At 33.9% G+C, this 16,175-nt stretch overlaps 1 protein-coding gene across 4 annotated transcripts in view; it reads right to left on the reverse strand.

The window, feature by feature from the left end:
• Positions 1-16,175, reverse strand: part of LOC123717055 (heterogeneous nuclear ribonucleoprotein L-like) — a 203,892-nt gene that overhangs the window by 38,483 nt on the left and 149,234 nt on the right. For 3 of the 4 annotated variants that reach the window (XM_045672823.1, XM_045672824.1, XM_045672825.1), the window contains exon 3: positions 1,484-1,569. In XM_045672823.1, coding sequence (XP_045528779.1) covers positions 1,484-1,569 — 86 coding nt within the window. Of the gene's footprint in view, positions 1-1,483; positions 1,570-16,175 lie in introns of those variants that run through there. The other variant, XM_045672826.1, reaches the window with a different exon arrangement.

Genomic DNA, 16,175 nt, shown 5'->3' on the forward strand with positions numbered 1-16,175 from the left:
TTTAATGCAAATAACTAAACATTGCGAGTGGAAGGTCGTTTACTAACGGAAAGAACTTCCCTATTTATCAATTATTTCACTAATATCATTAATATATGTTAAAACATTTCTTTATCACAAGCTTAGTCTTCTGTCGTAATATTCAAAATATGACTTTATTAACGATTCGAAACGAAAATTTTAACAGACACTACAATTTGCGAAAACTGATAAGGTATTGTCGGAAACTTTCCATAACTAACTCTAGGTTTTTTCATAACCCTCACTACGTAACAGATACAGGGTGTATATAAATAAACATTATTAAAATTGTCTCATCAATTACACTTTTATATCCGACTTCATTTAGTACCTAGTAATAACACTGTGCGCTTTAAAAACCCAAAGGTGTCAGGCAAACCTTCAAATAAGCACGTATTATTTCATTCCTACTCTTAACCCCAAACAATACACGACCTCATTCCTCCTCTATATTTTTTCATAACCTTAAGATGAAATGTTTCTCGCTAAAACCGCTTCAACTTGTCATAGAAAAATCAGCGCTATTTCTTTCAGTACAGGGATTATTTGAGCGCGTCCCTTGTTAAATATTACTGTGAAAAATAGCCTGTATGTCTGTATGAATAAGGGTTATTTGAGTTTATGTGTCAGGTGTATTATTATTAAAAACCACTATCAACATTAGAAGTGTTTATTTATGTACCCTTTTTACGTTTATGCGTTGCGGTTTTAAAATAGACGCGGTATGTTTTAATTGAAATTGAGCAATGATGAATAATCATAATACAACTTTATAGTTGAATTGACAGAAGATAACGGAAATGAACGTTCAGATATATATATTTAATATTTATATTTAAAAAAATGAATACTATATTATGTTGCTAAGCGCATAATAATTCGAGTTTTTTTCCAAATTTATTCCATTAGGAGAAAAATTGTTTTTTTTATAGGACTGGAGGCAAACGGGCAAGAGGCTCAACTGATGTGAAGTGTTACCGCCTCACAGATATATTTCCAAATTGCTGCCAAGTGCGTTAACCTTTTAAGAATTGGTAAACTTTTTTCTTGAAGGACCCTAAATCGAATTGGTTCGGAAATACTTCAATGGTCAGCTGGTTCCACATAGCGCAGCAAAAATTACGTCGAAAATCGCTCAGTCATCGTTGAAAAATTTAATTTCCAGTTTCAGCAAAAGCGAACAGTCTTTATGTGGTAGCAAAATGTTCCATATATTGGTAAGTAGTTACTAAAAAGGTAGGCTATATATTGGTAAAGAAAACATATTAAGCTGTTTGTCTAAGCCTGTAATGTTTTTATCGACCTAAAACAATATTTGAAAATCGAACCCATCTAGCACCGCGGTGTTTTGAACGAGGAAAAAGCGGCGATTCGCGATGTACGTAATTTATATTGTTACTACTTATTCACTTTTATTTGAAATTATGTTTGAAATATTATAATAATCTTTTAAAAAGGATATTCAACCATCGCCTGCACACCATTCTTCTTGAAAACAACGATTCTCTGTACTTGTCCGTGCGGTGTGCTGATTGTGTGTACGACATCCTGTAACAATACATATTCATTATTAACTCAGCCGATATTTATGTTCTAAGTATTAATATATAAATGTTTTGTGAGTTATTTGAACATTGTGTAAATACTAAAATGCATACATCTGTAAAATTAAGATTTGTTTGGAATTTCAATTGCTTTGTCACGTTCTTATTTCCAAATTTTATCAAATTTGGACCAGGACCAAGCTTTTTGTACCATGTAAATGTTGTTAATAAGTTGGTTATAAACAGAGTTCCACATCCATAATTCCTACAGATATCAAAATGTGCACACCATTAAAAACTTTGTTCAATTAATTTAATCTTTTACAAGACTAATTACTCACTATTTATAATTCCTGTTACGTCGTTTGCAATTAATCAAATTAAATACTTGTGATATTGTTTTAATACGATAAAAATTCAATTGAAAATAGACTGCCTTAGGTATTTCAGTAGCATAACGTATGCAATTTCATACAATGTCGAACGACTAAAATTTTAAACGAAAAGTCTTTTGTAATCTAATTAAGCATTTGTTTTAAGAACAATGGTACAATTGAAGCACTACCAACTGCAGTGGTTAGCACAGCGAACCATTTAACAATGGTTCTTAATTTTAAGCGCCGATTCGTCTTTATAGACATTTCTCATTTTGCTATTCGCTTGTAACTATGAGTGATAATATATGAGAATCTCTTATGAAAAACTTAACGTAAAATCTTGGTTTGTTATTAGCGCCTGTACTCTGTAACTGATAACAGCGAACCAATTCTATATAAATCTTTCGTTCGCACGTTTTAATATACGTTGATTTCGTATGTGATGTAGTTGGATAAAACCTTAATATTAGTCGGGATTGCTTATGGGGACAACAGAGTAACAAGCACAGTATCACGACATATTCCATACTTATATAGACGCGTTTCTTAGTGTTTTAAACCATGTCAAACTCAACTACAATGAATTTGTGTAGTAATAGACGTGTAAAGATTTATTTGTTGTACAAAGCTCGTGGTCATTTCTTCTAGTTAAGTTGGAAGCCGTTCGGTAAGCCTTGTCATACGAATCAAATACTTACTAAACCTTCCTAAGCTATAATTTTTGTTTCCTGAACTATTACGGGAGAATACGGCACTTCACGATCATTCAAATTCGATCTGGATCTATATAACCATGAGCAGATAACAAATTAATCTTATTCAGACGTGTTAAATTGGCCAGTACAACCTCTCAAGCCAATTTAACGGTTGTAGGGAAGTTAGCAGCCGATGCTATATCGGAAGACAAAGTTCGGAGCAAACTGCCGCTAACTTATGTCTAGTTTTAGACAGACTAGACCACCTAATGCTTTAATACGCTTCAAACATTTCTTGTATACTATTATGTGAAACGTTCATGGCCCTGGGGGACATTGTACTGGTGACTTTTTAGTTTGGTTAAAGCATTTTCGTTTATTGCATTACATTGTTAGGAAAGCGTTAAATCTAAAACTTTCGAAAAACGCATATTATTAACAAAGCTCGTTGATATACGTAGAATCGGGAAGTAGGTATCACGTATATATAAATATTTGGTAAGTGTTTAATAATAGTTTTATACCGATATACTTTTAAGCCTTATTTCTTTCAAATGAGAAACTTTAAAGAGGCTATTTCAAAATGATATTATCGGACTTTCTGAGATTAGATGAATATATATTATATCCTATATATATTATATCCTATATTGGAAGACCAAAAGCATACTTTTTTTTCACCACGGCCAAACTAAATGGTTATATGGCGTCGGTTTTCTAATAAGGAAAACTAAAACCATATTTTGATGGTTTTATAGCAATCATATTATAAGCAATTATTCAAGCATATTCTCCTACTAGTGACACCAATAATACAGGGATGTCGTTGTTTTACGACCAACTCCAACACGCTATTGATCAAAGCAACAAAATCTTTATTCTGATGGGCGAACGCTTGTATCGGTCAGCAGCAAAAAAATTAAGAACGCATTATAGGTCATTATTATTATCACAAAACAGAGAGAGATGGAGCCAATTGGAGGAGGCCTATACTCAATAAAAGGTCCTTGAAAAAAAATGTATATTTTATATGTGTGTATATTTTGTAAATTTTTCAAGGAATAAATGAGGCTTAATAATAATAATACTTTTAAGCCAAAATGTTGAAATTTAGAACTTCAATATTAAAGGATTGTAACAAGTATAGATGGTGCGTAAATTTGTATCAATCGCGTATTTTGCAATAATGAGACGTAAACGTTGTGTTCTTCTTTGAAGTGGCTTTCTATAATAATACTTAAGATAAACAGATTTTGAGTCTAATATTAATCAATTATGTAATCAATTGCCGTCTAAAATTCGTAATAGTAGCGCGTTTAACCAGTTCAAAGGGCATTTAAGATATGTAGCGTCAGGCCCCGACATTGTTAAGATAACAAACACAAAGTTTTCTCCCAATCACTTGATTTATTCCAATTCTAATTTCAGTCTCTTAATTTAATAAGATTTTAATAAACAAATTTAATAGGTATAGATTTCAAAGGCTACTCGGTAATTACGTAACGTGTGCACCAGGCAATGGTCGATGAACGACTGGCTGTGTTTTTTTGCTTTCTTCCGCGCTTGCACCCGCGGGTGGCTCCGGGAGCCCCGTTACGCCCAAGAGCTTGCGGGGGGTATCTGTTCGCGCCCCGCTCAACGACGGGGCGGTCTTTGTGTTGGGCCTGGAGCGGCCCTAGGTCTCGTGGGTGCTGCGGAGCGTCCTCGCTCTCGCAGTACTCGCTGGTGTAGATGTTTGTCAATGGGGCTGGGAAGGCCCCGCGACGGCGGTAGTGGGGGGTGAGGCGCGCACCGGGCCCCCGGTAAACCCGAGGGAAGCCCAGCGAGGGACCTACGGACGAAGTCCATTGAGCGCGCCGAACTGGCTGAGTTGTGCGCGCGCGCTGCTTTATATAGGTTCTGTAGCCCGTTGCACGTTGTTTTACAAAACATTGATAGTGGCGCCGTCAGATACATATCAGAATGAGCCAAGTAGACTGAAGTTGGGAGGGCTCATGGCGACGTGTAACTCGTTCGTATTTAGTATAACATATTAAGTTTCTCGTATAAATAAAATACACTTTTTGTAATGAGAAATAAAGTTCTTTAAACATTAATAAAACCAGCAATAGCATCTCGATTTCTATACAAAAGTGACGAAGAACAGTGACAACAGAGATACGTATACATGAATAGTCACGTGCTCTAGAGCAATTTTCTATAATCAACCTTTAGATACCAGGGTACTCAAATAGCTCACAGAATGTGTATAATGGATACGCCACAGCAGCCCTCTGAGAACCGAGACATTTGTTCCGACGTCAATTTGTGCCTATAGACTAATGCAAGCCGATATGTCTGTGCTCTGTACGTAGTTAATAAATAGTTTCTAGTGTGATGAAAATGCATACGAGGCTCAATATCTGTGTCTTTCGAAATTCAAATATAAAACGACTGTAATGCAACTACGATTTCAAAAAGCACAGTATATAAATAAATATTGTGGTGAGTGAATGAAATCAACAAAAAAAAATTAAACGTGGCATATAGAATTGTCTTTTGTTAACATAGCTTTTACACATTAAGAAAACACTTTTTAAACGGGTTGAAGCTATGTATTATTATTATAAACTTATAATTATTTACATAATTTTAAATTTTCCGACGTTTCGCGTGCTTTACAGCGTGTGTGGTCACAGTGACTGAAGACAAAAGGTGTTGAATGTCAAAAATATCACAGCTGTAGAGAAAGTTGTGTTATCTGTATTTATTTCCCCGGAGTTGATATCGACTAAAACGACAACGACATTAAAATTATATAAATAATTATAAGTTTATAATAATAATACATAGCTTCAATGCGTTTAAAAACTATTTTCTTAAACGTGGCATAATTTTTTTATTTTCGTATTCCTAACAACACTGTTGTACTTAAGTACATATCTACATTTAACGTCTTCAAAATCCTTTTTAAAACATCAGTATTTATACTTTATTACATAAATGAATAATGACTTTCAGATGCTCTGATATGTTAACGACCACAAAGGTGACCGGAAGTGAATTTAATATAAACCACAACAATTAACCGGCCTTCTCATTAAAGTTTGGCAAGGGTCTGTAGTTTCATATTGGAGCTTTTAACTGCGGTTTCCCTTGTAATTATACCTTTTAGTAATTCATATAAATTATGATAAATTATCATAGCAAAACGTGCAATATTCACCAGGATAAGTTACAACAAGTATTTTTATTACACATGGTATGATATGCTGAAACGTTTGTTGCCTATTTAAGTACCATACAGTGGTTGATTTATAATAAACAACATAATTTTTGTAATATTTTTCTTATAAAATCCCCTTTCTATTGATTCTCATTTTTTAAAACTCGTAAAACTATAACATTTGAATTAGACAATAAATAAATATTGCTTAATATTACACATTAATTTTATTCCATTCAATAGCACTTAGTGATTTTCTACAAAAATAAAAGTTCACTACGAACTGAATCACCTCAGTGTAATTGTATACTAAATGCAAAACTGTAAAGCATTATTCTGCTTCGTCGAATTCAATTCCGGTAAATACCTTAGAAAATGTTGAATTCACACTTGTATCGTGTATCAGTCTCACATTAGTCTCTATAATTAAATTTGAATTTCCTTATAAAATTCACTTACTGCTTACGACATACATAGTTGGAATAGAGCGTCGCTATAACCCATTCAGTATGGTCATTATTAGAGTATTTTGTATTGGAAAAGTTTAATGACGTGGAATTAGTGATATCTGTATCTTATATTCCATAAAAACATATTTTTGTGATTTTTTTATTTAAAAATAACTGTTTGCTTAACATTTGCTTACAAACGCAGTCTTGTTCTTCCAAAGCTTCTCTCAGAATTATCGTATTAAAGACATTGTATATATAATTAAGGGTCAAATGAAGCTACGAGACGCCCATAATTTATTATATTATATTTGTATAAATACTATTAGCTACAATGATATGTAATAATGAAACTATATATATCCGTAATGCTAATAAGCCTGATTCTATTCGAACCTTATCTGATGTAAAAGTCCAGTGGTCAGGAAGATAACATGGATATAAACTGTCAAATCTGCGGATGTGTAGGCGTTAGAGGGGCGAACGAGTGACATAAATAATTAAAATTTATGCTGTATTTTCATGACGTCGTAATATGACTTATATTATCTAGTATATATAAATATAATATTAGATTAGTAGTGTTGGTGTAGTGGTTTAAGCGCGCTCTCATTCCTGAGGTCGTAGAAACAACCCAGGCTGGGCTATGTGTACATTCCAAATTCGCTCGTAGGGCGAATTAAAACATCGTAAGCATGGTTTAGGCCCAAATGTTCACCTCGAACATGCATATAATATAAGAAACCTAGAAGTTTATTGTTTATAGCAATTATCATTATTACGTCATCAGTGATTAATTTTAATTTTGACTTTTTGTAATATTTTACCGTTTCAAAATTATAATACCGTAAATAAACAAGTAAATATCTCGCTCGTATGTTCATAATTATAAGTTTCTCATGTAAATAAAATATAATTTTGTAATGATAAATAAAGTTCTTTATACACTTTATACATAAACATAAATACTTAAAAGTTCTTTCAATACGATGTAAAATAGAATTGAATTAAATTCCCGAGCTTTCTCCACTAGTCTCCCAAGGGCGCGCCGATTTGTACTTACCAAGTCCGAGATTCACATTATAATAAATATTGGATTCTTTCATATTTAAATTGAAAGCCCATATTTTTGTGTATCAAAGCAAATATTTCTGTTTGTGATCTAACGAAATTTCATAGAATAAACATAGAATTCTGTTTTGATTTCCGTTCACCTACAAAATGTTGATAAATTTCACATTTTCTTATCATAGGATACAAATAAATGTGCTACACGACGCAAGAGTGTGTTAAACAGTTTTTAATCTATTTAATTTGTCATTTTGTTGGTCCGCTAATAACTCAACTCTGTATTCACTATACCAACATTCAGGTAATTACGTTCAACTCAAAAATCAACCTTATACTACCGAGATAAAGTTAAATATCAGGGAAACAAATAAAATTTTGTGAAATAAAACACATGTCTCGAAATGATTTACGTACGGTAAGTGCACTGGACGTATTGTGACATCGCGCATCTGGTCGAGTGTATGTAATGTGCGAAAATATTTCCGCGATAGCGCATTTTTATTTTGATAAATTGTGGCACGTCCCACTTTCGTTGAATCATGACTCATGAATGAACTTGCCAATAAAACGCTCGTATACATTTACGATATGGAAACTATGTTAGTTGTATAAAGCTCATTTAATAAATTAGATCATTAAACATTAAGCGCGCTATTAATCGCAACATTTTACGGCAGTATAAAATTACTAAATCATTTGTAGTCTACAGGATCCGGCTTTAGCCGTGCTACGCCGTAGAACATGAAGAGTTTTACTTTACACACTACTTTAAACAATATAATACATCGCGCTAAGCGGAAACACGCTTGGACATACAAACAAACATAAACCAACAAGTGGTACGGAAAATATAATGTATTTGCGTTCAACTTTGTTCCACTCGCCGTGGAGTAACATTGTTTTATCAAAGGGCAAACGGATAGAGTGCAAACCTCGTATGAACTTACACCGATATTTCTGATTTGTCTTATTTAATTTTAAAAATTAAAGAAAATCTAAATCGGAACACGGGTGAAATGGAATGACTTTAAGATCAATAGTAATGTTATTCAAAGCTTACATTGCCGAGTCAGTGACCTACTTGTACAACCAACGTTGCATATTGCATACATTCTCGAAGTTTACGGAAAGGATTCAAAGTAATCTCCACGTCTTGAGATGTGCTTACTGTATGTTACATGTTTGCCTGGAATAAAAATTTAACGTTATACGTGTCCAATTTCCACATCTAACTGCGCATTACAAATATGTTAAAAATCTTAACTCGCGATGTTTTACGATAGCGTGTCGACTCACGTTAACTACAACTACAACTTATGCAATTAACTTGCTTTAGTCGCTTACCTATTAACTGTCCGAACTAAAACCTATTTAAATTTAGTACTAATAATAATAAAAGCCTTTATTTCAAATAATTAACACTTAAATACATTTATAATCCTCCTTCGTTTCTAGATATTTGTGTGGCCTTTTTTTGGCAACGCCTCCTCTATTTCTGTCCAGTGTGTACTTTGCCAGTCTCTGCCATACCTGTCAACCTGCTGTTTCATTAATCTGGTCTTTCCACCTTCTAAATTCTATTTCTCTTTTGCATTAACTGTACATTGGGCACCAGCTTAATTAATAACTTTGCTCCACTTTCCTTTTCTATATGTCCCGCCTATTTCCATTTAAGTTTATTTATTTTATTGTGACATCTGCTACCTGAGTTATTCTTCATTATCATTCATCATAAATTTAGTAGGTACTATAATATCCTATATTTAACCTTATTGTCTTAACGGACAAGAGATAATTAAACATACATCATGCTTTAAGGACCTAGGACACGCAATCATAATACCCAAAATCTTACAGAAAGCTCAATTTAAAATTGGATTGTAAAATATTAAGCCACCAAAATTACTTATTTCTCAATACCATCGCGTCGTTGTCCTATAAAAAAGCTCGCTTCCCTTTTGTAGTATATCATTAAAAAAAATTAAATGCTCAAATAATGGTAAAAGCACGTAACTACTGGAAAGTTTTACCTTCTAATGAACGAGGTATTGTGACGTAACAAGAGATTGAATTCTTCGCTGACGAGCCACAAATAGCCAACGTGATTCAGTCGAGCACATCGCGTCGCGTGGGCCGTGCGTCATTTATATATAGAATTTAATTTATCACATTTCTGACTAATGCAAAACTTTTTAAGGTTATACAATATTTTTCGTACGTCTATATCTTCACGAACTACACGCTATTTTTACAAACTTATGTAAATCCATTGAGCACATGTTGCAAAATGTAATATATATACTAGGCCTTCACATCCGCTCAAAAGTTTAACAAAAAAAAATCTCCGTTCGGAAAAAGCTGGCGTGTCAAATGAAAGGAGAAACGATTTTTAGTGCTCACTTTAAAACTCCAACGGTAATCCTCAGTAAGGATTTAGCGATACATAAGGCTGGAGACACAAAGCTGCAACACTAAATATTATTATAAAATCGATTGGCATCTTGACTCAGTTATTAGTTACTAACATAATATTTGTTGGTTAGCGAACTTGCTTAAAAATTCCCAGAAAGTCCCATATGACGCCTCAATCGTTAGAGGTAAACAAAAACTACTACGTTAAAACCAAAAGACTCCGGGGTATATTACTTTTAAATACTTTTATTGGAATGGAACACATCTAATCGCTATAACAAAAAGATGTATAGCTAAATGTACTAAGACTAAAATATCTCTCATTGGCATATAACAGATTTTACACATCCAGGAAATTTAAATTAAGTACATCTCTCGTCATATTAAATTAGTATTTCTTAGATAAAATATTTTTATGTTGTATGAGGAGAAATTATAAAACACGTGTAACAATAAATCAGTTGAGCCACTTAACGATCCTAAAAATAATTTAAGTCGTAGTCGGACTGTGCGCAACTGGCCTAACGTCAAACTAAATATGTATAAAGCAAGCCGAGTACGGGTTTTTTACTAAAACCTAAAAAACTTCACGGATACCAAATAGGCGGTATTTAAAAGCGAACCGGGTCGAGCTTACGTTTTAAGAATTTAATTTCCAATATCATTTTAAGTACCAAACGCTGATTTAATATTTCATAATGAGATACATCGTTGTAATTTTGGAAAGTTACTATTATATGTTGGTTTTATTTACTATGGTAATTTTATAGTATTTTAATATTTAAAAAAAACATTTTCGAATTAACTCCTTTGTATGTTACAGAAGGCAGACGGGCAGAAGACAGGATCATGGTGATGTTAGGTGATACCGCCGCCCATGAACACTCGCAGTACGAGAGCCTTCACGTCTCGACATGCCTATGTTACTTCGCCATTTTCACTTTTATCAAATATCTCCAGTAGCAATAACCCGAAAAAGCAGACACGAAAAGCAGGTATTTCCGCTCATTCTTTTATCACTATAATAATGAACCAATCGCCGTGACTAAGGCAAGAGGACATTTGTGTATTTAAATTTTAAACATTTATTTATGCAGTGATAAAATAAAACGACAAATGCCACTAAAATGTAAATACAGAGCAAGAGTTACATAATTAAAGTAAGCTAGAAGTGCATTGCGGTGAGGGCCTTCGACTTAGCGTAAATTACATAACATGGGTTCAGATAATTTATTCAATGGAATTAGGGAACCGCGGTCTAACCAGGGAACACTGCCTTTATTTATTATTTGCAAAGGGTTTGCGTAAACCAACTATTACGAATTATTAAAAACCTGAAGTGTAATATTCATACGATAGAAAATCTCTGTTATTCGCTGTCCATCTATGTAGGTAACATATGACGATAAAAAAATTATATTTCGTGTAATCTAAATATACACCTTGAAGCATGCCAAAACAGATTCACATTTCTTATATTGGCAAAATTACAAATAGTGTTCTATTTCTGGCAAATAAATTACAAATTTAAATGGCTGCTAAAAATCATTTTACTAATAACGTTTAATTTTTGTTCTTAATTAAGAGGCTTTTCTCTAAGGTAGCTCTTAACCACATTCATTACAAAGCCCTTTAGCGCGAGTAACTCTCTTACGTAACTTACTTTTCGTAAACTTACATTATAGAGACGCAATTCAAACCGAATACAGCACGGAAACAAAATATAATAAATATGGAAATTATTACTCCGCGTATTTTCCACACAAATGAGGAGAGCCGGGGAAAAGTGGGAAAAATGCGGGCAATAATTTTCTTGGAGCATTACGCCCTCAGTTCTGAGATTGTTAGCTGAATTACAATTTTGCATTTATATTGAATAAGTGCATTTGATTGTTGTAGATTTCTGAAAAATACATTATACAAATTTCTCATTGTTTTCTGTAACACTCTGTACTTTACTGACAGCGATACCAATCACAATAATGAGATTTTCGTCCGTCCGATCCCAAAGTTGCGACACAAGTAATATGTATATTGAGAGAACGACATCGAACTTGCATACAAAAACGTCGTGTATTGATGTCGCTATTAAAAGTTACGGAGTACAGATACCGGCAAACTTCTTGAGCATTAAATAAGGGAGTGAGGGAAAGTTTGCGCATCGTACACAGCGCGGGACACAAACGTCAACTGATTTACCAATTACGCGTTCGACACGTCACTCTCTCGCCGCACCCCTCCCCATGATACATGAAAAATCGCTTCTGCGCAGGCAAGGACATTTGTTCAAGATGTTTGCCGGTATCTGTAACTTACAGGGGAGTTAATCCACAAGAGATCATGTTAGGCAAATAATTTTCTTGACTTAACAAGAAAAATTCCTAAATAATACACAAGTCAATATAGAAGTTCGTCAGAATAGGAAGATGATTTATCTGTTTAATTGTATTTTGACAAATGGACGTAATATAATAACGTATCACATCGCTTATTAATTGAACTGTAGATGCTGACAACCGAACACAATCGAACGGAGCATACAGTTTTACATTCTCAACCCCACTGGCAACCGTGGTTTTCATAAGATCTACTCTTATAAGATGTCCTATGTATCATTTATATATACACTAACATGTGTGTTAGTGTATATATAAATGAGGGTTTTCCTACTGACTTAAACGTGCGATCCTCAATCCTGAGTAGTCTTTGAATCACAGCTGTGCTGGACAATGAACTTTTATTTATGTGTTCAATAAACGCTTGCTCATGCAATGATAATATCATGAGGAAAGTGACAGGTGTTTAAGGCAGTAATTATAGCATGTGTCAAGCATAGTAAACTCAATAATGAAAAATTAAAAAGATCAAATATACTGACGACGGATTGTAGCGTCATTGCTTTATTATTATTACGTATAGAGCTGATGTCGTAGATTAAACTTGAGACTTGACATAACTAGTCACAAATGTTATTTATATTTAAAGGATCAGCCTTTAAAAAAAAACAGACACAAGAAATTTCACAAAAAAACTATTCATATATGTCGTTGTGACAAATGTGTCTTTCTCATCGTTTCACCGTACACAGCTCGCGGAATCTTACCTTCAAAGTATGCATAAATCATTGCAATCTTGTAATCCCTAACTATTCGAGACTGAAAATGAAAACATTAATAATTTATCAGACAGTGATCTTGAGCGGTAAACGCGTAAAGAACATCGAAATAAAATAAAAATCCTATTTCCTTTATTAAAAGGTAATTCTTGGAATTAAATTTAAAAGTAGACAATTTGCCGACCAAAATTCCAATGGCTTGACGATGTAACGCCAAGTCATAGGAACTAAAATAAGCCTAAACCTCCATACTTGATAGAATAGTACAAAAATAAAATAATAATTAACTCGAACAAAAACCTCATGAGAGATCCCACTATTACTTCCATATTACCACGAGTTATTAACGAATGCTTTTAATATAACCACAGATCCTTAAAAGGAGCAATTTGTATGTAGACAATAAAAAAGACGCAAAAAGGCACTCAACGTTGATCCTTTCATGAAGCGTCAAGCGGACTGAGCACCCTTTGTTAGCGAGCCGCGTTTTAAACTAGGACGAGAACCCTGTACTCGGACGATTGATCGCAACTTCGTGAATAATAATCGTCGCTTTACACAATGCATTTATCAGGAATGGTAGAAAAACAATTTATTGAGTACAAACGATGCTACGGTATAAGGGCGGTCATTGCAGGCCTTGGTCACCCATTGTAGTGGATGGAGTATGGTCTCGTGTAATACAATTGGAGGTCGAATCTCCCAGGAAAGACCTCCACCGGGAGTCAATTCCTCAGTTCTTTAGTTCGCAAAAGAAAATACCTTGTGAAGCGAACCATGGAAGCAGCCATCAAGGGGTATTATCATTATGAACATATAAATTCGTATAAACAATAAAATTAAATATGATCACGCGATTCTTTGAAGTTGGTGGAACATATAATATCTATACTTCAGATTGACTATGAATACATATTTCATTTAAGGCCAATTGTTTGAAAATTACATGTTTTTTATATAAAAAATTGAAGGCTATCTATAACTTTTAAACACGGTATCGCCATTTTAACATTATTAATTTTGCAGGTATTTATATAACGCTAGTTTAGATGCCCTTGAAATTATTCACATATCTGCCATTATATTTGATTACCATCTCAACCACCTATTTAATTATAATCTCATATATTTATGTAGTGAGTGTGTGAGCGTATCGCACTATTTGTTTTACATAAGGGCGTAGTCACAATCCAACCGTTTTCTTTGTTCCTATACTAATTGTTCCCTTATCTTATTGTTACCACTGGCCTACTATGTATTGTTGATAAACATATATTAATGTCCACCGATAGACAAATATCGAGTATATAATTTAATATATATATAATCGTTATTCGACTGTACCCCTTGCTCACGTGAAATGAGATATCACTATACAGTGCATACTCTGCCCTGCACAATCGGTTAAAAGGAATGGAGATTGCAACAAGGTAGTATCATGTATTATTCCCCTACAATCGTACGGCTCCGAGTTCGTAGGGGGTATTTATTATTCACGACAAAGTACAGTAGCCAGGTGTTTCAGCGCTTTTCGGCTATGGATTCCTCTATACAGACTATTTCAAAACTTTCTACGCTAATTAAGTAAAACTATATACGTTGGAAGCTATATAATACAAATCTCTTTATGTTGAAATCCTTTGTAAGTCGAATAAAATTTCCATTTCCTTCCGCTGAACCTAAATACGTGGTATCATCTCGAATTTAGATTTTGTAACTCGAACGAAGTCGCAGTAGTACAGTTTACTTCATTTATATGTAATTCGTTTTAATATGTAAACGTATATTCTACAAAACTTAAATTGAATTGTTATTCAAATTCGAATCTACAAATCGAAAATTACACTTAGAAAAGTCGAAATTTCAGCAGTTAAATCATGTTACGAAGTTCTTGTTAAGTCGAAACTCGTTAACTCGATTTTTTTGCATTTCCCTTGACATTTGAGTTATAGCAACCGTATTTACATAAGAGCCAGTGGCGCTACAACCATTTTTGATCTCAGAGCCTAGAGACTAACGTAACCATTTCCTAATCATTTGTTTTTTTTCTAATAGACAAGTGATTATATGCCTGACACACGCCGTCGATATTTCAGTCTAAGGCGAGAAGCATCATTGCTGAGGCGATGGAAGCTGAAATGAGGTGGAGAGAAGTTAAAAGAGAACCCCAAGACCTTTAGTTAAAAGCCACGTTGGAATGCCAAGACTGTATCGTTAGATTTCAGTTTTTATTTTCGTTTCATTATTAAAATATCATTTAATAAAACAGTTAAATTTTAATTTTGTATAAAAGCCTATTTACATGTAAACTTTTTATCAGATCTATTTTTCCATCAAATTGATTGACATACTAATGATAAAGGTTGAAAGCGTTTCCGCACTTAGACTCTCACTAGGTCTATTGTGCGTAAAGTCCTGTACAATGTTAGCCACAGCCACGCATTCCAGGGCTAAGTGGGTGACTGATGACATACTAATGAACACACCTTCTAAAATCGTTAAAGCAAAGAGAAGTTCGAATATGTTAAGATTTCAGGCTCCCAATAAATCAGCGCAACTAAGCTCTGCACCCGGAAGCACTCGGTGATCGATTCTTGGCATATTCCGCGTGTCTATTTGTTCGTATTCTGTGTTTCCACCTCACGCAATAGGAGATAGCGATTATTAATCAACAGGACTCGTGAAATTAAATGTCTTTCATGGCATTTGGGTTATTGGCTCAAATGATAAAAAATAAGAATCACCTTGGGAAATTATTGATTTTGTAATAAATCATTATAATCAAATCAAATTATTTATTAGGTAAGATGATATGTATAGGACATATAAACAATGCTTAGGTGGTTCGGCCATTTCGAACGGATTAATGAGAAGCGGTTAACAAGTAGGATATACACCGTTGATAGTGAAGTTGGCTTGGCCTGATAGTACACACCTGGACCAAATCCAGATAGTACTAGAAAGAGAAATGTTAAAAGTTGACCGACAAGCATGCATTGCGATATTCTCCTGAAAGTGGATGAAGCGAGAGTAGTATGTCAGGCTTGGATTAATATTATTCATCTATTGTTAGATGTAAAAATATTGGAAAATGTGTAAAACGACTTGATCTTTTGCGACTGCTTTTCCGACTGCAGACTCGGGGACGATCCATAACATCTGCATCTAGTCATAATAGACTAGACGCGGATAAGGTAAACCGTAATCTATATGGTACCAATTATTTTATTGAAGTGAAACTTTTTTATCGGCGTTGAAAAAAAAAATTCCGTCACATTTTTCCGTT

The sequence above is a fragment of the Pieris brassicae genome, chromosome 12 (assembly GCF_905147105.1).
Source record: "Pieris brassicae chromosome 12, ilPieBrab1.1, whole genome shotgun sequence".
Lineage (NCBI taxonomy): Eukaryota > Metazoa > Arthropoda > Insecta > Lepidoptera > Pieridae > Pieris > Pieris brassicae.